The sequence below is a fragment of the Cololabis saira genome, chromosome 3, assembly GCF_033807715.1.
Source record: "Cololabis saira isolate AMF1-May2022 chromosome 3, fColSai1.1, whole genome shotgun sequence".
Lineage (NCBI taxonomy): Eukaryota > Metazoa > Chordata > Actinopteri > Beloniformes > Belonidae > Cololabis > Cololabis saira.
Genome location: NC_084589.1, coordinates 30,602,834 through 30,627,859, shown reverse-complemented (window position 1 = coordinate 30,627,859; position 25,026 = coordinate 30,602,834). Strand labels below are relative to the sequence as shown.

General features: G+C 40.3%; 1 protein-coding gene across 1 annotated transcript in view; it reads right to left on the bottom strand.

Annotated features, from left to right (window-relative positions):
• Positions 1-25,026, bottom strand: part of tmem145 (transmembrane protein 145) — a 71,963-nt gene that overhangs the window by 19,930 nt on the left and 27,007 nt on the right. The window contains exons 2-7 of the mRNA XM_061717201.1: positions 13,798-13,872; positions 12,848-12,925; positions 10,898-10,984; positions 10,182-10,283; positions 692-776; positions 139-210 (exon numbers count right to left, since the gene is read on the bottom strand). Coding sequence (XP_061573185.1) covers positions 139-210; positions 692-776; positions 10,182-10,283; positions 10,898-10,984; positions 12,848-12,925; positions 13,798-13,872 — 499 coding nt within the window. The remainder of the gene's footprint in view (positions 1-138; positions 211-691; positions 777-10,181; positions 10,284-10,897; positions 10,985-12,847; positions 12,926-13,797; positions 13,873-25,026) is intronic.

Sequence of the window (25,026 nt, the reverse complement as noted above, 5' to 3'; positions counted from 1 at the left end):
CATCAAGAAAACATGCAGATTTTATCATAGAGCTGTGGAAAAGTCAATTTAATGATTGCTGTGAGCTTTGAGAAACAGAGTAAATTTCCTTAAAGGGAACAAAGAGAAATGTGACTAAGTGGAAAAGGTAGTACTTACAGGCAAAGTAACAGGAGAGAAGGAACACCAAGGAGAAGATGACCAGAAATGTGATGTCTGTCTCCAAAATTCCTGTGAGAAAATAAGGAGTAGAATAATTGATAAAAAGGATAGAAATATGAAAAAAGGACAGACAAATGTGAAAAAGTTACACAAGTACATGTTAAATGACTCATTAGAATTCACATATTTTAAAGATTGGAGGAAAGTTGAACAATAGAGCAGAGTAGAAACCAGAGGAAACCCAGAGAAGCATGCAGTTGATGGGGATATTGGATTAGTTCAGAGAGGAACAGTTAGAATAGCAGAAGAGTTTGAGAGAGGGATGGTGCATTGGACATGTAGAAATAATCCATTTAGCAGATACATGAGCATCTTTTTCCTTTTCATTCCTTTCTCTTAGTTCATCCATCATCATTAATTCATTCAACCATCCCTTCATTATTGCAATTTGTTCAGTTCAGGGTGCTTTATTGGCCGTGCTAAGTGGTGTTGGCTTGTGCCATCGGCTATTCATTCTGTAATTTCTCTCTTTCAGTCTAATCGCTCTTACCAAACTCATCTGCAGAGAAATGTTGCGTCCAGAAAGACTGTCCATTGGTCAGTTTCATCTCATACTCCAGCTGCAAACCATCGCCCTGCAAGATGGAAGAGGGGAGCAAAAGGGGGAGGGGGGCAAGTTTGATTAAAAATGTGCTGTTTCAGGCCTATTTGATCAGCACAAAATATGATTAATGCTGCAGGCTGTAGTGGACAATGCCGTTGGTTACACTGGCAGCAAGAGGTAATGGCTTTTAGATTTATATTTGAACAGTCTTGGGTCACTTTGCTTTGTCTCTAAAATACTGAAAATTGATATTTATGGAACCCACTGGGAGAGAAAAATTATGATATGTATTTAAAAGCAGCACTATACAATTTAACATTGGGAACTTTAGTGTCATGGACCATCCTGACAGCCCAGGTATTTCAAAATTGAACATCACTTATCAGGCAAATAAAGAACATCTTAGTACCTTTACAGATGACAACATAAAGAAAACAGATGGTCGAAATGAATTGCCCTGATTATCTCATTAGCACACCACATAAATATGAACGCTCATGTTGATCAGCCACAACATTAAAGCCGTCTGATGATTATTGTGTAGATTCCACTCATGCTGCCAAACCAGCTCTGCCATTTTATGGCATGGATCTCAGTTAACGTTTGACCAACATGAATCACGCACTGGTCATGGACTGGTGCTAAAGTCAATTCAGCAGCTGGTTCAACGTGGGAGTGTTTTCAGACTCTTGTTGCCTTCCTTATATACAGAGCCACAACAGAGCAATGCAATTAAGTCATTATGTCCTTCCCAATGGCGTATGAACCTCCCTTTATTGTACTTTGTGATCTGTGTCCTTTGTGCAACGGGGCCCTTTACAGAAATTCAGTGTTTATCTTGTTTTCCCTCAAAAAAAATGTTGTAATATTGCAAATCTGAATTTATAAAGCTCGCCATACACACGGTTGACCAGTTTTTATTAACGTCCCTAGAAACAGAATTTGAGCAAGATTCGGAAATACCATTTGGACAATATAAAACTATCAAACAATGTTCATTAATCAAGATGCAACCACAGTTTTTAAATTCTGTTTAAAAACAGCCACTGTGATTGTTTTTTTATGCAAAGTGCTGCATAAACAAACATTGTTAAACCATTAAATGTGTTGTGTTTCCACTGTTGCTTCCAATTAACTTGACTAGAGGAGATGGTCTTGTCCTCAGATGACTGCTGCTTGTTTTTGGTGTCCATTCTTTTTTGTTAGTTTCCACAAACTCAACACTGATGTGACTTAAATTATGGTGGTCACAATGTCATCATTGGACATACAATCGTACTTCAAACCCCCGATATTTACAATCCTTTCATCTTGCCCAACGGTTTTGAGCCAGCATTGCACCGTTTTCCCAGCTCTTTCTATGCGGTTGGCTGTTGAAAACAATGAAGAACCAGCTCTAAGTCAGGCACTGACTCTAAACCAACACTGGAACTGCTTTTGCAGGGAAGGCTTTTTTGCAAATCTCAGATTAGGATTACATGGACACACGTTGGGCACTTTGATACATTCCCTAAATTCTTGCATTTATGCATGCTTTTTGGACTTTTACCACCCCACTAAATGTTGCTGCATACCAAGCACACACATCTCCTCTGAGGTATGAGGAGTATACTCAGGAAAACACCTTAGCAGTTTCCCCCGAAGCCCCAAAAGGACAAAGACAACAATAATTAAAAACCCGGTTCGGAAGAACACTAGGAAAAGTGACCATGGTATTGTAAAATCCCAGCCTCCAAATTCTCAAAATCCCTATCTGATACTGGATTCACATGATGTACCAGAAAATGTCCACAAGACCCATAGGACTTACTAATTTTGTCTTGGTGTCACATCACAGCACACCTCAAGGGTCTTGCATGCCTGCCTCAGTGGGTTAGACCTGTTTGGATGGTAGGATATCAGGCAGGGGGTTTAATGTCGTAGTTTATCTCTGTATATATATATTCTTACACCATTTTGCTCATACACTCAGAGCATTCCCATAAGACATACACGGGTCATTTCCAAATAAATAAAATTCATCTTGTCCCATATCCCGGTGTCAGCACATTAGCCTGCTTTAATTTCTACTCCAACAACTACGCAAACAACCCAATTTATCAGCAAATTGCACAATCATAATGAAAAACGCTTGCTGTTGCTTGGATGCTGCTGCTGCTCATGAGACAGTGAGGCTTTTCTAAACACCCTGATTCAGCACATTGAGCAGTAAAAAATGTTTCACTTGTGTCCATTCTTTTCATACGATGAAGAGAATGAAGTCATAGCTTTTGACTTGACCGGATGCTCTCCTTTGTTAAAGCACAATGTCATTTTTCTTTTAAAAGATGAGCAGAACAGAAAAGTCCCAGCCCACTAGCCTTGTGACAAATCCAGATTTCTTCTAACATTTCCTCTGGCTTTAGGTTGAAAACATACACATGTTCCTAGGGGAGGAAGAGATTTATTGGCTTAGTGTAGTCAGTGAGTCTCCTAGCTGGCCGTGAAGCACCTCACACTCCCCAGGAAAAGTTAGTGGAGAAAGACAAAGGAGATCTAGGACTTTTACCACCCAATTTAATACTGAATGTAAGATATTCTTGTTTTTGTTTTCATACAGTGAAATCTGGTAATATGCTTGTCTGCTGTAATAGTTATACACTGAGTAAGATGGCGCAGTCTCCTCATAATAAACCTTCACTGGAATGAGGTTCATTTTTGGTAACTCCGGTGAACTTGGAAAGGGGAGGGAAAAAAATGGAGGAGGGAGAGCAGAGAACAAGAGAAAGGGCACGGAGATGGGTTGACAATCAGAGCACAGAGAGCTCATTTCACACACGCAAGTTCAAAGCCGATGGAGTTCGCGCTTGTTGTAGTGCAGCGAGAGAAACAGAGAGAGGGAGGGAGGGGGGAAAGACTTTGATTTCATTTGGCAGCCCGAGACTCCATCTCACTCCCTCCATCAAAAAAGGGTGAGCAGCATGGAGCGTGCACTGCCACAAAATCAATACAGACACAAAGAGTAGGGAGTCGGAGATAAGGGGAGTAATAGATGTAGAGAAAGTTTAAAATACCAGTCAAGAGAAAGGATGAATGAAGAAAAAAATGAACAAATGCAAAGAGGGAAAGTGAGGTGGATGCACAGGAGATGGGATGAGGAGGGAGGGAATGGCATTTCACAGCAGGAGTGCTCTCCGTGGAACAGATGGACTCTCATGATGAGTTTGGGGCTAATGGTTGGCTTCAGGTCTAAAAGGAATCTGACTTACTGTCCTCATATCACAAACATTTTCATAGTTTAAGTGTTTCATGCTCTTAATGGCATCTGTCTGGTTGACATTGTTACTTTGGGACATGAATTCTTGTTTCTATCTGGCAGTTCAGCACAGTTTAACAACTCTGAACGGAGTTTGCATAGTTCTAGATACTCGACATGAGCAAAATATCTGTACAGATGAATATTATGCCCATATGTAATTGTTAAACATTCAAAGTCAGGTGGTCTGTTGTGGAGAGGAGAGAATTGAGGCAAAGGGAATTACTTAATTTACCAGTTGGTCTCAAATCTATAATTACCTTTGATCTCAAAATGTGAGTAATGGAGTGAGAAAGAACGAGATTGCAGGTACAAATGGCTGGAATTAGTTTCTTATGTGCATTGGATGGACTCTCCAGTGATAGGGTGAGAAATTTAGCTATTCACGAGAGACTCGAAGTACGGTCACTGTTCCTCCACATTGAGAAGCTGCTGCCCCCACGACTCAAACCCAGAAAGGAAGAAGTTAATGGGTGGATGGATATTCAAAGTTAAAACACCAATTCCACCAATTAAGTAGGAATTCCAACGAACCTTGCAATGGATTGGCAAGCTGTCTAGGGTACCGTTGTCTTTTCACTAGAAGAGAGCTGGGATAGATTCCAGCAGACCACCTGAATTACAGCCATAAGCAGGTTTAGATAATTGTCCTTAATGGATTGATCGATGGATGGATTTCCTTGAATTTAAGAGATTTACAAGAAAGAGATTTACATAGTGCTGCTACATTCCCAGTGACAACTTACATATGCAAACCATCACCGTTTCACCACCTTAAAAGGCACAGACAAAATATTACCAGTCTTCCTTTATTGTACATTACAGTGTCTGTTAAAACAGCAACAGTCACTGTTTCTCGATAACTTTCCACAGGATTTGTGAACCTGTGAAGCGGGAATTGCTATCCAGGCAACAGGGAAGGATTAGTGAGGTCAGACAGTGATGTTAGATGATAACGTCTGGCTCGCTGTTGGTGCTCCAACTCATGCTGGAGATGTTAGAGGTCAGGGCCGTGAAGGCCTTTGAAATGTTTCTACAATAAGCTCTGACAGTTCTGCAAAAGACCAACCTTACACTGGAAGGAAATGTCATATCGAAACAACATGCTGTAAACACTAGCAATATTTGTTTAGAATGAAATCGATCCGATCCAAATTATGAAAGGCATGTTCAAGTTACGAGAACACTCCACACATAGTTTAGAGCTCAAATATTTAATGTATTAATTAGTCAGCTGAGGTTAATATAAATTGGATCCTTTTTGTAAATCATATTTAGGCTTCCCATTTTGAGTTTGCAGAATGATAATCAATATATTTTCAACCCATATGATAATAACTTATGATAATAACTAAGCCCTTCCATACACTCTCAGGATAACTAAGGTTATTATACATTACAGCATCCATTCACATCACTGAGGAGGAATTCTGGCCAACCCTCTACAAAAAGGTTTCAGTTGATTAAGATTTGTAGACAAGAGTTTATTCATTACTCCGAAACTCTCGCCACAGCATTTCAACTGGTTGAGGTCTGGATTTCAACTGGGCCTTTGCATATTGATTTTATTTTTCAGCCAGCAATTCTGTGATAGATTTGCTCGTATGTTTAGGAATGGTGTCCTGCAACACGAGCCGATTTGGGCCAAGCTGTACTCATCAGGCAGATGGCCTCACATCTGCACAGCAATCGACTGGAATGCTTCAGTGTATTAGTGGCTCATGGTTTAATCAATGACTGCAAGGTGCCCAAATCATCACCCCTTCACTACTGTGCTTGGCAGTTGGTATGAGGTGTTCGTTCAGATAGAGTAAGTCTAAATGAATTTGTAGTATATCATTGATCGTTCTTAACTTTCTCTCTCAAGTTTGGTTTTCATCAAATATGACATTGTACATTATGAAAAATCATCCACACTTTGGTGTCATCTGTCGAAAGTACATTGTTTCAGAACTCGGTTGGCTTGTTTGCAGCCTCAGATGCAAATCGAAATTGTGTTGACATGTTTGTTTCTTCACAAAAAAGAAAATATGTGAGGCTTTCTCTTCGCCACCCTTTAAAACACACCATAATGGTTCAATGTTTTTTTCTAATTGTAATGTCATGACTTTTTAAATTTCACATGCCGACTGAGTCCTGAAGAGTTCTAGCCTTAGAAGATGTATTTTTTTTTAACGTTTTTTAAATTTCTTTTAGCATCTGACCCTGGTGGGAACCTGCTGAAACATTCACTCATGGAAAGATTATCAACTGTATTGAATGTTTCCAATTTGGAAATATTCTCTCTAACTGTACAAAAACAAACTCATAGTTTGTACATGACTTATAACCTTTCTCGGATTGATGGGCCGAAACATTTATTCCTCTCAGATCATTACTGATCTCATTCCCTCTTGACATTGTTAATACAGTATATACCTGAACGCTTCAAAACAGTAATCTGTAATACAAATTCTGCTCTCAAATAAATATACTTTTTGTTAAATAAATAAATAAATGACAGTGCAGTGTGGCACAAGGTGTTTATCTGACATTGCATATTCCTCATTTCAAAACCCAGTAAGGACTGACCAGCACAATGTATAAATCATCATGTCTGTTCATTTCCTATATGGGTGAATGTACATCCTCGAGGACTCGTGAAGTTGTCAAATACGCTTGTAATTATTTCTCATTTATTATATGCCAGAAGTGTGTCCAGACACCCCCACCATCTGTTACGAACAAAGAACCACACCATGCATGACAGCGCTGCAAGTCTCCACGTGAGACGTAGTTTAAAATGTTCTTGCCTGAGACTAGGGCTAACTACAGCAGCTGGTGAATTTCTACACCATCTCTTCTGTAGAGATGAGTGACTGGTCAAGTTGGCAGCTGAAAAATTATAGACAGTTTTGTTTTGTTTTTCTCTATAAGTCTGCATCAATTAACAGCTTCTCCAAGTTCACTGTTTTTGTTGAATCCCTACTGAGGTGATTTCATGTCATTAACACGAGCTCTGCTGAGAGTAATAAAGAAGGAATTGACTACAGCAATTCAAAATGCCTCTTTTCATTTGCTTTTGAAAGAACACAAGGCTAAACACTGACAGCATTTGTCGAGGTCAGTGAGAGTTAGCAGAGCTACTTTGCATTCTGTTTGTTTTCACATATGGCTGTATAATTAGATCTGCTAACAAGTGTCAGCTGTGTAATTCATCAAAACAGTTCCTATCCATCTTTCAAACTCCCTTGATCCTTAAACAATCCAAACCCCACTTAATCTTTAAAATGCACAAAAGTTTTACAGACACATTTTAGGACTATACTTATACAGGTGAAGTTCTATCTATCCACTGCTGTATTTCTGTTTCACACCAAGCAGAAGCAGAATAAACATGATCACTTGTAAACACTGATTCATCTGACATTTGGCTTTTCTGGAAAACTATAATTCTGACCGTCACAGGTCCTCCGCTCTGAAAATGTAAAATAAAAATCAGCGTCACATTTTACCACTTCATGCATGGGGAAATCAGAGCAGACATCTCTTGGTTTTAAAGGACGTATACCACCCAGACGCAGGTATAGACTGATATGGAAAGTACATGAGAGCTGAGCTGGTTGGAGCATAAACAGGAACAGAGAGGAAAATATCCTGGAGCAGTGAGGGGGCCGGGAAAAATACATTAAAGAAGCAAGACGCAAAGTAATGAGTTTACCAAGGCGGAGACATGGAGAGTAAAAATACAATTAAGAAGAGGCTGACAGAAGCAAGCTGGAGAGAAAGAGGTAAATAGATATGAAAAGGCGTGGAGCGCATCGTAGATTTCTGACAGAGTTAAAAGAGATCGGGACATTGCTGAAGATTGTGAGCGACAGCTGGAAGAAAGATGAAGCGGCGTGGAAGCCAAATGAAACCAAGAGGGCAAGCAGTGAGAGACGAGGGGTGAAAATTGGTTGCGGGACGCAGCATGCGTGTGTCATGGATGAGCTTTTGTACTCAAGTCCAACGGAATCAGGCAGCTCGTCTGTCAGTGGATGCTGGCATGACATGAAACCACACAGTGTAGGAAGGATCCTTTTTAATCATATCCGTACTCAGCCAACAACAACACTCAGGAAAAACAACACTTAACAAAAAGAGGGAAAAATAAATTCAAGGGCACGAGTACTTGCACACAATTACACACGGCATCTGGGGCATCCACCGCTCTAACGGCATGTCACTGATAAGCAAGTGCACTGTCACATCCAGTAGAAATGTACGCATCTCCTCTGTCGATGTGGCATGGCGGTGCCTGTGCTTGGCCCTACCACTGCTGCTGTCACTGAGACGTTTCTCTTTGTTTTTACTGATCATATCTACATTCTGTCGGTGACCGTTTCAGCTGTTTTTACATGCAATCAGCATACCCTGCTTCAAATGTGTCTTTTGTAAGTATGGTGACCTTTTCTCACTGCCAAGTATTCGCTCCTCTGCACCCCTTACTGTTAAGAGGCCAGGATACCACAGTACGAATCCTAAAAAGGCCGTAACAGGCAAGAAAAGTGGGTCAGTTGAGGCTTTTGCAAAATCTAGTTTGTGAAACTTTGGTGGTCATTAAGGACAGTTTTCTGTCCTTCGATATTCATGTTCAGCAGCTCAGAAATATCAAAACAGGAATTTATTATTCATGCTTTTATTTCATGACTGAACTACTGCAAATCTCTTTTTACCTGTCAACACAAAACATCCGTAAATGAGCTGCAGCCTGTTCAAAATGCAGCCACACAAGTTTTGTCCACCTTCAGGAAGAGAGACCACATTATTCCAATTTTAAAAACTGTTCACTAGCTCCCTGACATCTTCAGAATAAGTTTAAAATCCTTGTTTTTACCATTAAAGCTCCCAACAATAAGACACCCCAGTATTTCTCTGAGCTCTTATGGTCATGGAGGTGTTGTTCTCATTTCAAAAAACACATGGCGATCTGGCTTTTGTGCTCGTGCCACTTAGACTCTAAACTTCTCCACCATGGTATCTTAATTTTATAGTTTCAGAGGACGCATTTAAAGAACAGCTGAAAACTTTTTTATTTATGATGGCTTTTAGGTGAGTATTAAGTTGTCTTAAGCTGTTGCTATTTCTTATTTCATGTGGGTTTTTTATAGTTTTCAATTGCTTTTATTTATTCTCTTCATTTTGTTGTAAAGTATTTTGTGACCGTCTCTGAGAGGAGCTATATAAATAAATATTAGCTTCATCTACGCTCATAACACCGTAATTAAAGCACACACACAGAACATAGCAACACAAACACGTACTCCAAGGAATTCTCTTTGACTGAAGCACTTGGCGAAGGTTTATGTATCATCACTGAGCTGTCATTATCCAAGCTCATGATTTCTTCACAGAGTGCCCGGAGATATGCGTATGAACAGACTGTAACCAACATTATGCTACGTTTCTGAAGTCAACACTTAAATGTTCTTAAAGCAAGTTAATCAATAGGCTACAGCTGAGACTTCAGAGGTCTTGTCCATCACAGTGTAAGCAGAGAGCTGCGTATTAGTTGCAGAAAGCAGTGTAGCATGAAGGAGGTAAGGCTTTCAGAAGTCGACATTGAATCCAGCATCAAACACACGGGCAGGATAAGGCAATTGGATGGCTCTGAGAGATACTGTTTTTTTTGTTTTGTTTTTGTAAGGGCTTTTTCTTAAGCTCATTTACATTATACAGGCTAATTTTAAAAATAGTTTGGTTTAAAATTTGTAAATCCAAAACATGCACTGGGTCTAAATGTATGCTCAAGTTGATATAAAATTCACAGAGAACCAGCAATGACCATTCATCAGGGCATGGAGGGCATGTTTTTGCCTTTGCTTTCATATCTTAATATCCATTTCTGCTACTTCCACCTGAAATTGTTGAAAAATATTTAAAACCTGGACTTCAAATGCTACCTAAACCACAGTCTGTCTTCAGAAAAGAAAATGGGCAGACAAGACGACGCTGATGATGGTGATGACGTTTCTTTCTCGAGACAAAGGAAGAACACTGGGAAAGCCTGCAAGCCCTCCCAGTGTGTCTGTGTAACCACGCCAACCGTCTGGCAGTAAACCTGCCCTTCTTGAGGAGAAAGAGGTGTAAGTGTCTGGAGGATCAGAGATTATCACTTACCCCACACTTGCTGAGAGCAATATACCACCATCTTTCCCTCACCGAGCGGAAACTTCGGCCACCCACGCAGCTCAGGACCTCGTCGTTGCCATCGCCCTCCACCTGAAACACATAGGAAATGCAGGGTCGGGGCAGAGAAGAGAGGATGTTATTCCAAAGAGGCAGCACATTTTTACTTCAGAGACTGAGTTGTCAGACTGGAGTGAGAGCTTGAGATATCAAGACAGAAGCATATTTCACACCCAAATATAGCCTGGAATGTGGCAGTAAGATCCTCTAACTGCCATCACAACATGATCAGACTGATAATCACAACTCCTAATGCAATAAACAAACAAGCTGCTTTATTTCTTGAATGAGAAACTGTAAAATATGTTACAGGAAATATTTATTTTAAGCCTCTGATAGACTGCGTTGAATCATACAAAGTGGAAAATGTAAATGGGTGGAACCTTGTAAAAGCACATTACGGGTCGTTAGCTCCCCCTCCCTCTCCATCAGCCGGTCTTTATTGTTTTCTCAATTTACATTTTTCTGTGCCATCTACTACAATACCCACCACTACTGCACATTACCACACAGCAGGGTCAGAGATCAATTTAATTGACAAAACAGCATCCAAAAAGTGTATTATAACAGACTTATATATATGTATATGTGTGTGTGTGTGTGTGTGTGTGTGTGTGTGTGTGTGTGTGTGTGTGTGTCCGTCTTACCACACATCCTGACCAGGTGTAATGGGTGGTCAGATTGATGACCTGGTTATTTTCAGGCCTAAGCACTGCTTCCTTCTGGTAGCAGTTCTGCCGTCAGCATACACAGAAAAAGAAACGTAAAACAATCGTATTTAAAACGTGGCAATGTTTTTCAAAGATTTTAAGCCATTTATTTAGCAGACACTTACTTGAAATAAGTGTGCTACAGACACAGTACGGACAATACAATATTTAAAGTTCATTAAAGGTTAATAATTGTGTCTTGTTTGTCATTATTGAATTGCTGTAGTTTATCACATCAAAAAACTAAAAACAAAAGAAAACAACTGGAAGTCAGTATTGTATATTGGCAGCCAGGTTTCTTGCTTCATAAACAACTTCCATCTGCATCGATATTACTGGCATGCTGAAATCTGCATCCTGATGTAATTAATTGCTGGGATCAAAACAGAATTTTTGCTTCTTCTGTGATGGATTTATTTCTGTGCAACTTCTCAAATTGAAAAATGGTGAGCAAAAAGAAAAAGTCAAAGTGTTTGATTCTGGGAACTTGAGAATGCTGAGAAGTAATGCGATGCTTGTAAGTGCACTAGAAATGTTTTATAGATGTCACATCTGTGTGTCAGAATATGTCAGGCAGAGGAAGATTACACAGTCAACCAAACAACTTCTGCACATGAGGCAAGAAATGAAAGATATTTAAGTTGACATTATATTTTCCTGCTGTGCAAAATCATTTTATGATGGATTTTCCAATAGGATATTACAGCACATAACATTTAAATCAGAGTAAACCATTTCTAACTCAGACATCTCCTGTAAGAAAATAAGCAGTCACATCCGACGGTTAATAAAAACATACTGAACTGGTAAAGAACAGCTTTAACAAGGCAAAGTGGAAGATACTGCGGCATGCATATGATAAGCTAGCATTATATATTATTTACTGGTTGTGAAGGCAGTTTAATTTTGATTTCATAAACCAACCAATTATGGTTACATCTCAGAATATCAACTGAGTGTTACTGAGAGATGGCACATTATGAGAAAATAATTTATGCATGATGGTCTTAAAGCTGAGGGACAGAGGACTTTATATAATCCACCCCCTGCGCAAGCAAAGATCTAAACATTTAGAATCAAACAAACAGCAAACAGGTTTCCTACATCTAGTTCAGCCTTTTAAGAGGAAGGAAGTCATTTTTTATGTTGTTTCTTTTGTTGACACTGCACTGCTGCAGATTTTTTAATAAAAAGCAGCCAAAAGACCCAAGTGCCGACTTTCAGCTTCAACAGTAATTCAAAGTCTTCAGGGTGATACTGAGTGAAGAGGAAGAGGAATACTGACTCATCTATGCAATCTTTCCCAATTGAGCCAGATAAAACTAGGGGGAATAATTCACCCAGATTCTACCAATTTACCCTTAAAAACACTAAACAACACAGAAAAAATACTTAAAACCACCATTTTTTTTAGAAACTATTGGACTAGAAAGCCATTACATTACAAATGTGTCATAATCTAGAATTTATTACACTATAACTGGCCTTTCAAACTATTTTTCAATGGCATAAAGCATAAATATATATTTGCAGAAAATCTCATCTCATGCCCCAATTTTTAATGCTACAGCTCCAACTTATGCTCATCTCTCTAGTGGCTCAGTTTGTATTTAATGAATGTGTATCACATCATCCTTAATCATAGCATGTATTATCAATAATATATCACTGCTTGTGAGAAAAAAACTGGCCTTTTCAAAAGTGTCAACTTTTCAAGAACTGAAAACATGCTTTTACTGTGAGCAGGGTGAGAAGTGTGGGATCTTTTAGTTTGAGTAAAATTCAAATTTGTGGCACGACTTTTACACTGTGACATATGAAAAAGAAACATTTTTCTTTCCTCATAGCCTGTCAGATGACAGGATACAGGGCGTGTCAGTATCTCACCTTTTCTGGCCTTTTGTAAACTGCTGGCCACTGAGAACTGTCATCAAAGTAGAGCAGTATGTTCTGACAGCAGCGAGACTGCACAGAAGAGAGACGATGACAGAAAAAGAGATTGCACCGGGATGTCCGTGGATCAGGGGGCAGTTAGTGAGACAATTTAAGATCTAAAGACAAAACTGTTCCCAAAGTCTGAAGGCTCAAACATGTAAAGCAATGCATGGGTTAAAGAAGCACAGTGGGGGAGAAAAATAGACAAAAAAAACTCTTCGCTAGACATGAAGGAAGGTCCCCCTTCTTCCCTCTACAATGCAGAAATAGCCAGAGAACAGAGAAAAGTCTGGCATCAGTTAATACAACAAAGAAAAGAAAGAATAAAGGAGAAGAATAGAAAACTAATTGAGTGGAAGACACTACATAAAAAAGATGAGGGAAAGAGGAAAAGCTTGCTTATGTTGCCAGTTTACTGAATTTGGTGTTTAAAAACAGAACAAAAAAAATATACCCAAGTCATTTTAACTATATACAGTATCTAAGCGGAAACAGCACTAAGATAACTCATCAAATATTGATACATTTTGCAAAATACATGCTCATACTGATATGCATGATACGTTTTCAAAAACATTGGACCGTATCACATATTCTTGTCACAAAATTCTAAGCTTTTGGGAACTGAGGAGATAAACTCTTATGCTTTTGAAAGTTTTCATGCATTATTTCTTGGACTCAAAAGTACAGTCATCTTTGGCTTGCTGGCTCGTAAATTGGCACAACTGACACTTAAACTCGTTATGGACCCCACTATTCTAATACATAATGAATGTGGTTTTGTAACATTTTGCAGAAATAATTAACTTCTCTTGAAAAACATGGCAGATTAACATTTTGAAAAAAATTTATGTGATTTCATGTCACATAAAAAAAACAACAACAAAAAAAAAACACCCTACCTTGGGATAGCGAAATCTGAAATCCAGCCGCCCGAATTCGGTGAGAAAGCAGAAGCGTGTGAGGAATACCCAATCCTGCAGAAACAAGGAAAACAGTGAAAAGTGATGACAATGTGAAAGGAGAAAGGAGTAAACAAGCCACATCAGTGGTTCTTGGATTCTTTTTCCTGAATTCATTCATAATAGCCCCTTTTAGATCATCAGCTTTCCTGTGTTTATTCCACCAAGTTATCGTGTCCTTTTTACACCAACTGACATGGGGTTGGGGGTCGAGCTGGCCCCCTCAATAGCACACCTCCTAGGGTACACTTAAACATGGCAAGGCGGTCCAAGAACACCTCAGTCTTAAAGCCAAGGATGCCATAAACCAGCATACGTGTGACAGAAACCGTATAAGATGGTCAATTGTTGGAGCAACTGGCAACTGAATTCCAGACAGTGACTTTGCAGAAACAGAACTCACGTCATTAACAAACTGAAGAGCCTTAAGCCTGAATTATGGTTCTGCGTCAAACCAACGCAGAGCACGCGCGTCGTGAACGTTTCGGACTTCTCCGTCACTCCATTTTGCCGTGGTGCAGTACTACACCCGTGACCGCTAATTCGCCATATTTTCCTGAATGGTTTATCCGACTTTTTCCGGTCACAGTGAATCAAAGAGATAAGGACAACTATTGTACAAAAACAAAAAAAAAAAAAATTACACATACACGAAGAAAAGAGAGCTGAAAGTTCACGACTGCTTCAAACCGGAAACCAAAAATGCGTTGCTTCCAAGGGAACCAATCACAGACCTCTCGGTCTGCGTCGCTTCGACGCGTAGTTACAATTTTCGGGAGGTGCGCGTCAGTGACGGCGTGTGGTACGCGTCGACGTGTACCAAACTCGTTTTGACGCAGAACCATAACTCAAGCTTTAGAAAGAACTTACATGCGATCAACAACCCCAACAGGAGGAGTTGCAGAGGAAAATTGGACTGACAATTGTAATGGGAAAATACATGTTATTTCTATTCTCGTATCCTTTACAATAATTGCCCGTCTCTCCTTTTCTTTCTTAATGACATGGAATTTTGTGTCTTCCCTTTTGAAAATGCTGACTCAGGGTAGCTTGCTTTTTTCCATTGCAGGCCCAGGCCATAAAGGGGGTCATAAGTTGTAAACCCTGTCACAGGTAACACAGGTAATAAGAGTCTGCAACTGTACTGAGGATGTTGTAAAGAGACGGTAGTCTCTGGTTTTGTTTTGCTGTATACTTTGTTTCTGCGTGCAGCTTTAAGTGACTTATTCTCCCTCTCTGTTGAGATGGGGGTTATATGAGGAGCGGGTCTTCTCCCCCTTAGTAACTGCTATAAAACAGATGAAATGCTGTGTATGAAACGCTATCCTTGCAAGTAAAATAAAGGTCTTTATTTTGCAAATATTCAACCAGAGTCAGTTTGATGATTTCATCTTTTTCTACAACAGCCATATTTCCATTTGTGCTACACGATTTGGGGGAAGCCACTCCGCAAATCCTGTTGATACTCAGAGTAGCATGGATCTGGCACCCGCTCCATCTCCTGCACCCAGAGCTGCCTCTGCCAGCTCTTCCAATGTTGGTAAGCAAACATTCATGTTACAGTACTACTCAATAATGCTTTCTGACTACTCTTCCCTCCCTTCAACTTGGCTTCAGGCACTGGGGAGGCAATGACACTATCACACTGCCTAGCACGTATTACACACAAGTTCTTTGTCGAGGTCTAATCTAAAAACTTGTTAATATGTAGCAATTTCTATCATTTCCCCCTATTAAAAAAAAAAGTGATAAAGCTGTATATTTTGGAAAAGGTTAAGACTTATACTGAAGTAGTGTCAAACAGCAATAGATTAATATGATTTCCATCTCAGTCTGAATCTGGAATCACTGGACCGTTCCAGTCTGGGTTCATAGCCCTCCACAGTACAGAGAGTGCACTTTTGAGGGTTTCAAAATATGTCCAGGACACATATAGGAGTTGTAAGACAGTGGCGCGAGTTGTTCAAGGTGCAGGTGGGACTGTATCTGATCCCTTTCTTGATTGCCTTGGTGTTGGACAGGCTGACGGATGAAGTTAGACAGGAGTCTCAATGGACTATGATGTTTGCAGATGACATTGTGATCTGTTGTGAGAGATGGAAGCACGTGGAGAAAAATCTAGAGATGGAGGTATGCCCTGGAAAGACGAGAAATGAGGGTTTGCACCAAGACAGAATACACGTGTGTGAATGAGGACGACCCAAGTGGAACAGTGAAGCTACAGGGAGAACAGAGAAAGAAGATGGGGGGGTTTCAAGTACTTGGGGTCAACTGCCCAGAGCAATACGAATATCAACAAGAATGAAAGAAAAGGTGCACAAGACGGCTGAGATGAGACCCATGGTGCTGTATAGTTTAGAGGCTGAGGCACTGTGGAAAAGACCTCAAGAAAGCCACACCACTGGCAAGTTTAGAAAAGGTTGTGGAAAACCTAGGGACATAAAAGTTGTAAAAACAGAGAAACAGAACTGCAGAGAAGAAAATAAAAAAATAAAACTGGTGGAAACCATCAACAAGGCAATAAAAAAGGAGTTAGAGTGGGAAAGGGAGTTATAAAAGCATGAAAGAGATTCAGAAATGTTGAAGAAGCAGAGAAGCAGCAATAAAAGAAGTTGGGGGAAGAAAAAACCAAGAAGCGAAGAAGAGGGAGGTACTGCCAAGAGTTTAAACTTCAACTGGGGATAAACAAAGATGACATTAAAGGGCTGCTGAGCACATTAATAAAAAGAAGGAAAAAAAAAAGCCCTGTCCATCCACAAAATTATTAAGCTATCAGTGTGGCAGCATGGGAGCTGATAATAGTGCTGATGATATACTTCACTGAGATTACATAAGCAACTGCAGCAGCAGAGGTACAGTGGATCAGTCATTTGGGGTCTCTACAGGTGTGTGCTAATATATATACTCTATACAACAGTGGGCAGACACATTCACTGGAAATGGATCATAGTGCTGAACACAGCACTAACATCACATCACTTATAGTAATGTGCTGTTTACACACACTTCTTTACCTGGATGAATGCCCAGTGTGAGTGGGCCCAACTACTGTAAGCCAGGATGAAAAATTGAAAGGGTTCATGGCTTTTGCAGCAGAATGAGACATCAATTCTTTAATAAGTACTAAAGACAGTCTTATAAATTAATACAACAAACAAAAGGTGTCTCATGTTTAAACAACAAAAACAGGGCAATAAAATACAATAATACAACAGGGCAATAAAATACCATAGGACTGTGGTAAAAACCTTAAGGTGTACCTCATTTTGATAAAATATTGACACATTGAATAGTTCAATTCAATTTTATTTCCATAGCGTCTATTACAACAGAAGTGGTCTCTAGGCGCTTTCCAGAGACCCAGAACATGACCCCCGAGCAGTTATTACATAAACATTGGCAGATAAAAACTCCCCTAGTGGGAGAAAAACCTTAAGCCAAATAGCGGCAAGGAAAATCTCCCCTTTAGGAGGGAAGAAACTTTGAGCAGCATCTGGCTCATAAGGTGGGACCCTACTGCCGAAGGCCAAAAGTTCACACTTTCTGCTTACTTCAATACTATAAAAATAAATAACAAGGAACGTACCATCACATTTTTTGGTCCCAAGCTTGAGTAATTTGATTTTGAATATTAGCTGATACCGAGTGCCTATGCCTAAAAAATGGAAGAAAAAAAAGCAGCTCTTCCGTTTCCATCCAACCAATTCCCAAATTGCGAACAGTAGAAGCTGCTGTAGCACTCAATTCGCTGTCCAATTGGAAATTTGTCAAAATTGAAGGCATTTCTAAAAGTGCTGATGAGTCCGCTTTAAGTTTGCTCAACGTTTAGGTCAACCAGTGTTGCCAACTCCTCTGTAAAGGTGCGTTTCTACTAGCAAGAGTTAAGGCTGAATTAAGCTTCTGCGTCACACCAACGCAGAGCACACGCCGCAGCCGTGACGCCGTATTGAACCCTTCGGACTTCTCCGTCTCTCCATTTGGTCGCGGTGCAGTACCCCCCGCGGCCGCTAGTTAGCAATCTTTTTCTGAATGGTTTATCCGACTTTTTCCAGTCACATGGAATCAAAAAACCAAAATAAAAAAAATCACACATAAACGAAGAAAAGAGCCCTGAAAGTTCACGACTGCTTCAAACCGGAAACCGGAAATGCGTTGCTCCCAAGTGAACCAATCACAGCCCTCTCTGTCTGCGTGTGGTCTGCGTCGCTCGACGCGTAGTTACAATTTTCGGGAGGTGCACGTCAGTGACGGCGCAGGTGACGGCGTGTGGTCGGCGCAGTTTTGACGCAGAACCATATTTCGTCCTTTAAGAGTAAATCCTCCAGACCCCTTCAGCTGACGTGTCTCCATTACAATGCAGTGCCACCAAAGAACCTTTCAATGAAAAACAGAAAATCTGACCACGAGGTCGCAGTATTTTTTGCTGTTCGCAAACAGCCAGCAGCATAATAAAAAAACACAAAAAAGAATCAAGCAGAAGAATAAAGAGAAAACCAAACACATAAACAACAGATGCTACTTCCTTTTTTTGACATTTACATACGTAGATTAAAAGAAACCCCCGCAGAACTTCTGTGGTGTAATATGGCAACAAGACCTAAAACGATTCCTCAGTCCATTGTTTTTTTTCATGTACTCTCTAACTGCATCAAATGTGGTTCTAGCAAAATGTCTCTGGTCCAAATACTTTTTGGTCACATGATTTAAATTCACGTGAGAGGCTGCTACTAGAATACCCTATCAGGAGAGACCACCCACCAGGTAGCCCATCCAGGCCGAAAAATGGCCCTCTCCTACTACAGGACCGTTTTTTGTCCCCGTAAAAGGTTCCTGAAGGCCACATTACAGGGGTTTTCCTGGTAATGGTAATGCGAAAAATCTACACGTAACTCCCGGTGGAAATGGCCCTCAAGGCAGGTAGCTATTGGCGTTACAATTTGTATTTAATTGCAATGAAGGCTGAAGGAAAAAGGGATAGTCATGGGAGAGATTAAAAAAAAAGGGAGTAAAAAAAACAAAACACTAAATATGCTTAGAACTATAAATTAACTTTCTTTCCTCGATTCTTTTTTCTTATCTATGTCACTATTTCAACCCTCTTCCTTTGTCCTGACTATAGGCCAGTGCAGCACTATTGAATAATTATTATAATCATAACATTAAATAGAATTATATATGAATATTTATTATTATTCGATGATGCCGGGCCAGGGCAAGATCAGCCAGAAGCTGATTTGCAAATGTGGGGCTCATTTGCAAGTCTGGACGCATTGTGGTGAATGTCTCCTGTTGTGACTGCAGTTGAGTGGCTGCTCTAAGCCAATGCTGTGGTCAGCGTTGGCTGCTCGCTGAGAAGAGTATAAACGATGAGCCATTAGGTTAGGTCTACAAAAGTTGTCAATGATACCTGAAAAAAGTTGCTAGATTTGTAGCTAGATTTGTCACTTTTTTTGAAAATAAAACTCAATAGTAAATGTAGCAACAGCGATGTTAAGCTGCAGCACTGACATCAGGCCACAAGCTAAAAACTGCGACTCTAGGTTGAAGGTTAGACGTACTCCCCACCTGTCAAACTGCAATTGTTCATGGTGAAACTTAAACAAACCGGATTCGGTTGAAGTTGGGAAATTGTGTAAAATGTAAATAAAAACAAAATACAATGATTTGAAAATCCTTTTCAACCCATATTCAATTGAATACACTATAAAGACAACATATTTAATGCTCAAACTCATAAACTTTATTTTATTTTTCAAATTATAATTAACTTAGAATTTCATGGCTGCAACACGTGCAGTAGAAGTTGGGAAAGGGCTTGTTTACCACTTCATTACATCACCTTTCCTTTTAATAACACTCAAACGTTTTGGAAGAGAGGAGACTAATTATCTTAGCTTCTCATGTGGAATTCTTTCCCATTCTTGCTTGATGAACCGCTTCAGTTGTTCAACAGTCCGGGGTCTTCTCTGTCGTATTTTACGCTTCATAATGCGCCACACATTTTCAATGGGAGACAGGTCTGGACTGCAAGCGGGCCAGGGGAGAACCTGGACTCTTTTACCTCGAAGCCACGCTGTTGTAACACGTGCAGAATGTGGCTTGGCATTGTCTTGCTGAAATAAGCAGCGGCGTCCATGAAAAAGACGTGGCTTGGATGGCAGCATATGTTGCTCCAAAATCTGTATGTACTTTTCAGCGTTTATGTTGCCTTCACAGAAATGTAAGTCAGCCATGCCATGGGAACTAATGCCCCCTCATACCATCACAGATGCCGGTTTTTGAACTTTGCGTTGATAACAGTCCGGATGGTTCCGCTTCCTCTTTGGTCCGGAGGACACGACGTCCAGTGTTTCCAAAAACAATTTGAAGAGTGGACTCATCAGACCACAAAACACTTTTCCATTGTGCATCAGTCCATTTTACATGAGCTCGGGCCCAGATAACCCGGCGGCGTTTCTGGATGTTGTTCATAAACGGCTTTTGCTTTGCATGGTAGAGTTTTAACCCGCACTTACTGATGTAGTGACAAACTGTATTTACTGACAGTGGTTTTCTGAAGTTTTCCTGAGCCCATTTGGTGATATCCTTTACACACTCATGTGGGTTTTTAAGGCAGTGCCGTGTGAGAGATCGAAGGTCACGGTCATTCAGTCTTGGTTTCCGGCCGTGACGCTTACGTGCAGTGATTTCACCAGATTCTCTGAACCTTTTGATGATATTATGGATCATAGATGTTGAAATCCCTAAATTCCTTGCAATTTTGCTTTGAGAAATGTTGTTCTTAAACTATTCAACTATTTTCTCACGCAGTTGTGGACAAAGTGGTGACCCTCGCCCCATCCTTGCTTGTGAATGACTGAGCATGTTTGGGGAGGCTCCTTTTATACCTAATCATGGTACCCACCTGTTCCCAATTAGCCTGATCACATGTGGGATGTTCCAAATAGGTGTTTGATGAGCTTTTCTCAGCTTTCTCAGTATTTTTTGCCACCTTTCCCAACCTTCCTTCTACTGGACGTTCTGCAGCCATGAAATTCTAAGTTTATTATTTGGCAAAAAACAATTAAGTTTATCAGTTGAGCATTAAATATGTTGTCTTTGTAGTGTATTCAATTGAATATAGGTTGAGAAGGATTTTAAAATCTATTAGTATTTTGTTTTTATTTACATTTTACACAATTTCCCAACTTCAACTGAATCCGGTTTGTAGATAGACAATAAAATAAATGACAAATGTAATCAGTAGTGATGCACGATATGAAAAATTCCAACCAATACCGATAATATCCTTCTTCTTATAAACGGTGCCAATACAGGCAACCAATAAATTCATATTTTTATATTCAACATAATCTTTATATAATCTGCTGATAGTGCAGGATGCAGTGATGAAAAACTGATAGCTCTGGCCTATGTACAACAGCAAACAAAAGTTTTGGCTCTTTAAATATTAATTTGTTTTACCATGTCATCGCACCAAAGACACTCATAAGCCAAAAACTTTCCATGTGAAATGAATAAATCAAATGCACTGACAAATGTAATGCCTTTTTATTGTCATTATACATTGTACAACAAAATTGTAGAGCTTCTCCTGTGGTCAGTGGAAAACAATTAAAGTAAATTAAAAAAGTGCAGATATGCAAAATAATAATATAAGAATGAAAAGTATAATGTCTGAAAATGTATGGTAACTGTTCATCTTGTATCTTGCATTTGTTCAGGATGTTGATGGCTTTTGGAGAGAAGCTTTTTCTCAGTCTGTTTGTCCTTGCTTTAAAGTTTCTGTGGGGCCTGCCAGACGGTAACAGGTCAAACAGCTGAGTACTGCGATGTGAGCTGTCCTTGGTGATGTTGTGAGCTCTGCTGAGGGACGGGGCAGAGTAGATGTCCATCAGGGAGAGGAAAGGACAGCCAACAATCCTCTGTGGTGCTTTGATTGTCCTCTGCAGCCTCACTCTGCCTGCCTCAGTGCAGCTTCCTGTGTCTCCCAGGTGGAAATACAGCACGTCAGCAGGGTCTCGACGGACGAGCTGTAGAAGGCCAGCAGCAGTTTACTGTCCAGAGGCTGCTGAGCCATCTTTATGACAGCAGTGGTGTTGTGTGTCCAGGAGAGGTCATCAGATATCTGGACTCCCAGGAACCTGAATGTGTGGAACTCTCTACATGCTTGTCGCTGGCCTGCGCTGTAGTCGTGGGTAGGGATGGGAATCGAGAACCGGTTCTTGTTGAGAACCGGTTCCCAGTGTTTCAATTCCTTGGAATCGTTTGCCTTTTTCCCAAACGATTCCCTTATCGATTCCAGTCGGCACGAATGACGTCACCAAGCACGTGGCGCACCGTGCGCATTCACGCCCAGCAGGAAAACACGGGGACAAAGCGGCACAAACGCTGGAAAGTTTGGTTACATTTTACCAAAAAGGATGACAACAGGGCGACAATTCTTGCAATGTGGACATTTCAACAAAGGGGGGAAACTGTTAGGACTCGGCCGGCTGATGCGCTGAGAGCGCGGAGTCAGCCGGCGTGTGTTAAGGCTGATTTATGGTCCCGCGTTACACCAACGCAGAGCCTACGGCGTAGGGTACGCGGCAACTCGCACCGTACGGCGCGCGTTGCCGCGTACCTTACGCCGTAGGGTCTGCGTCGATTTAACGCGGAACCATAAATCATGCTTTAGAAGAGCTGCGCCACGCAGACGTGCCGGGCGCTCCGGCGGACAGCGGAGCTCCAGACACAGCTGCATCTCGTCAGCTCATCTATGGAGAAGTTAAAGAGCTTGTACCACTAGCTTCTCCTTTCATCAAGGCAGGGAAGAGTATCAGGCCAGAATAGATGAATGTCACCAAGCAGGGACTAAGTTTGTGGTGTTGAACATGTTACTGGACATTCTTGTGGAATTGCTACAAAGTAATTTGTTGTTTTTCGTTAATTTGTACAGAAGAATATTTATTTTATTATTATTATTTTATATTAAATACATATTTTACTGTATATTACAAATCATTTTGTGGGGACCCCCTGGCACCATCGAGGAGCCCAAGGCTGGGGGCGTCTTAAAAAGTTTTATATCTTTGAACAAAAAAGATCAGAGAAACAAAGAAATTGAAACAAAGAAACAATTTTAGTATCAACTTTGTTTTATTAAAACAAAGTTCATACTAAAATTGTTTCTTTTTAGTATTTTAGTATCAACTTTGTTTTATTAAAACAAAGTTGATACTAAAATTGTTTCTTCTCCTTTTTTCCAAATGAGAATCGATAAGAGAATCGATAAAGAATCGAATCGATAAGCAGAATCGATAAGAGAATCGGAATCGAAAAAATCTTATCAATTCCCATCCCTAGTCGTGGGTGTAGAGACAGTACAGGAGGGTGCTCAGCACGCAGCCCTGTGGTGACCCGGCGCTCAGCGTGCAGGTGGAGGAGAGGTAAGGGCCAAGTCACAGTCTGGGGTTGGTTGTTCAAAAAACCTTTGATCCAGGTGCAGGTGAGAGGGCCAGGGTGCCCAGGGTGGTAATTAAGATTGTGTTGAAATATCCCAGAATATAAAATATAATCCACAAAGAGCATCCTGGCATAACTGTTGTATCCTTGTAAAATTGTTTAATAGAACTCTAACTGGTTTGTCTGCAAATAACAAGATTCATATTCAAGTATTTACACAAAAGTAATAGTGCCTGAGGACACATCGACATATGTCAACCTCAATTACAAAAAATATAATCAAATAAATAAAATGAAGTGCATCCTCAAAAATGAAGTGAATCATCAATGGGTTACAGAATCATTAATGCTCTGACTGCATTGGGCATAGCGGAGATTTGTCTGAAATCTAGTTTGAAATAAAATTAAAAAAAAAATAAAAAAAAGATTTCCACTTCCTACACACCCTTTTTAACCTTCACCAAACTATCTTTTCACTTGTCACTCTGTCTAATGTCTACATTGTCTTTTCTATTTGCTATGCGAGGGCATCAGTGGGAGTATTTTTCTTAACAAAAAGAAGCATCTCTGCCTTCTCACATCCAAGTCAGTTTCTTTTGTCATGATTAACATTTGCAGCAGTAGAAAACAAACGTTCACTGTCGATGCTGGTGCAAGGTGAGGAAAAGTATGTCAGTGCAAGTGAGGCATGGCTCTTGGATGGAGGAATCATGGGCTCTGAGAGATAAGCTTGGGTATAAAGTAGAACAATAAAGAACAAAAACAAAATGTTATATTTAACATCACTATTTTTGGTCTATTTTATTCGGGATAACGAAAGCTTTACTCAAACAATGAATGAATTACCTGCTGATGTGTTTGGCTCTTTCCTCTCGTTTTCTTGAAGGATTTCTTCATACATTGTCAGCATGGAAACATTGTTGCAATCTGTCACGTTTTCTTCTCCTTTGGCTCTTCAACATTTTCTGTTGATGTTGCATGTCTCACCTTGACCTGCAACACCTCTGTTGCTTCCCTTTTTGTTGTTTGCTCAAAATAGCTGTCATTATATCTATGGTCCAAGATTGTAACAAGAAAAAATAAAGGACTGTGTAGATGTGACTGAAACGCTGACCTATAGCTTGCAATAGTTAGTCTTTGAGGTTTTAAGTCCACGTGTTGTTGCAACAGTCTTCTTTAAGGCTTCAGTGGCAGGGACCGCATCAGCCGCTGTGGCTGTAGCTGAGCTAATGTCTTTTGTCAGCTGTTCACATGGGTCAAGAATAGTGACTGACTGTGTTTTTCAATTAAATTCCACTGGTATGGGCTCAGAAAAGCAGTTAACTCAAAATCTACTGCATATGCTGTAAGGGCTCGCCTCTGCTCCAACAAACTTCTCATCATGTAGAACGTGCTGTTCCATCTAGTTGGCACATCTCGTCAAACCCTTGCCTCTTTCATGCCTAGTTGTTTCTGTAAGCTTTGAAGAATGGCGGTGGCAAGTTGGGAATGTTTGAAGTGCCCTACTATCTTTCTGCTGATCGAAACACAGCCTGTGATGGTTGTTTGGCTCAGCGCAGCCTCGTTCACAGCGAGCTGTTAAGTGTGTACCATACAGCTCAAGCTTGCAAGCCCACATTCCTCCATAGCCTTTGTCATGTTTCGTGCATAATCCCTGAGCGCAACATGCACTTGCTCTATTGTCATACTCCACTGTGCAAGCATTGTTTTCAAAATCTTTGC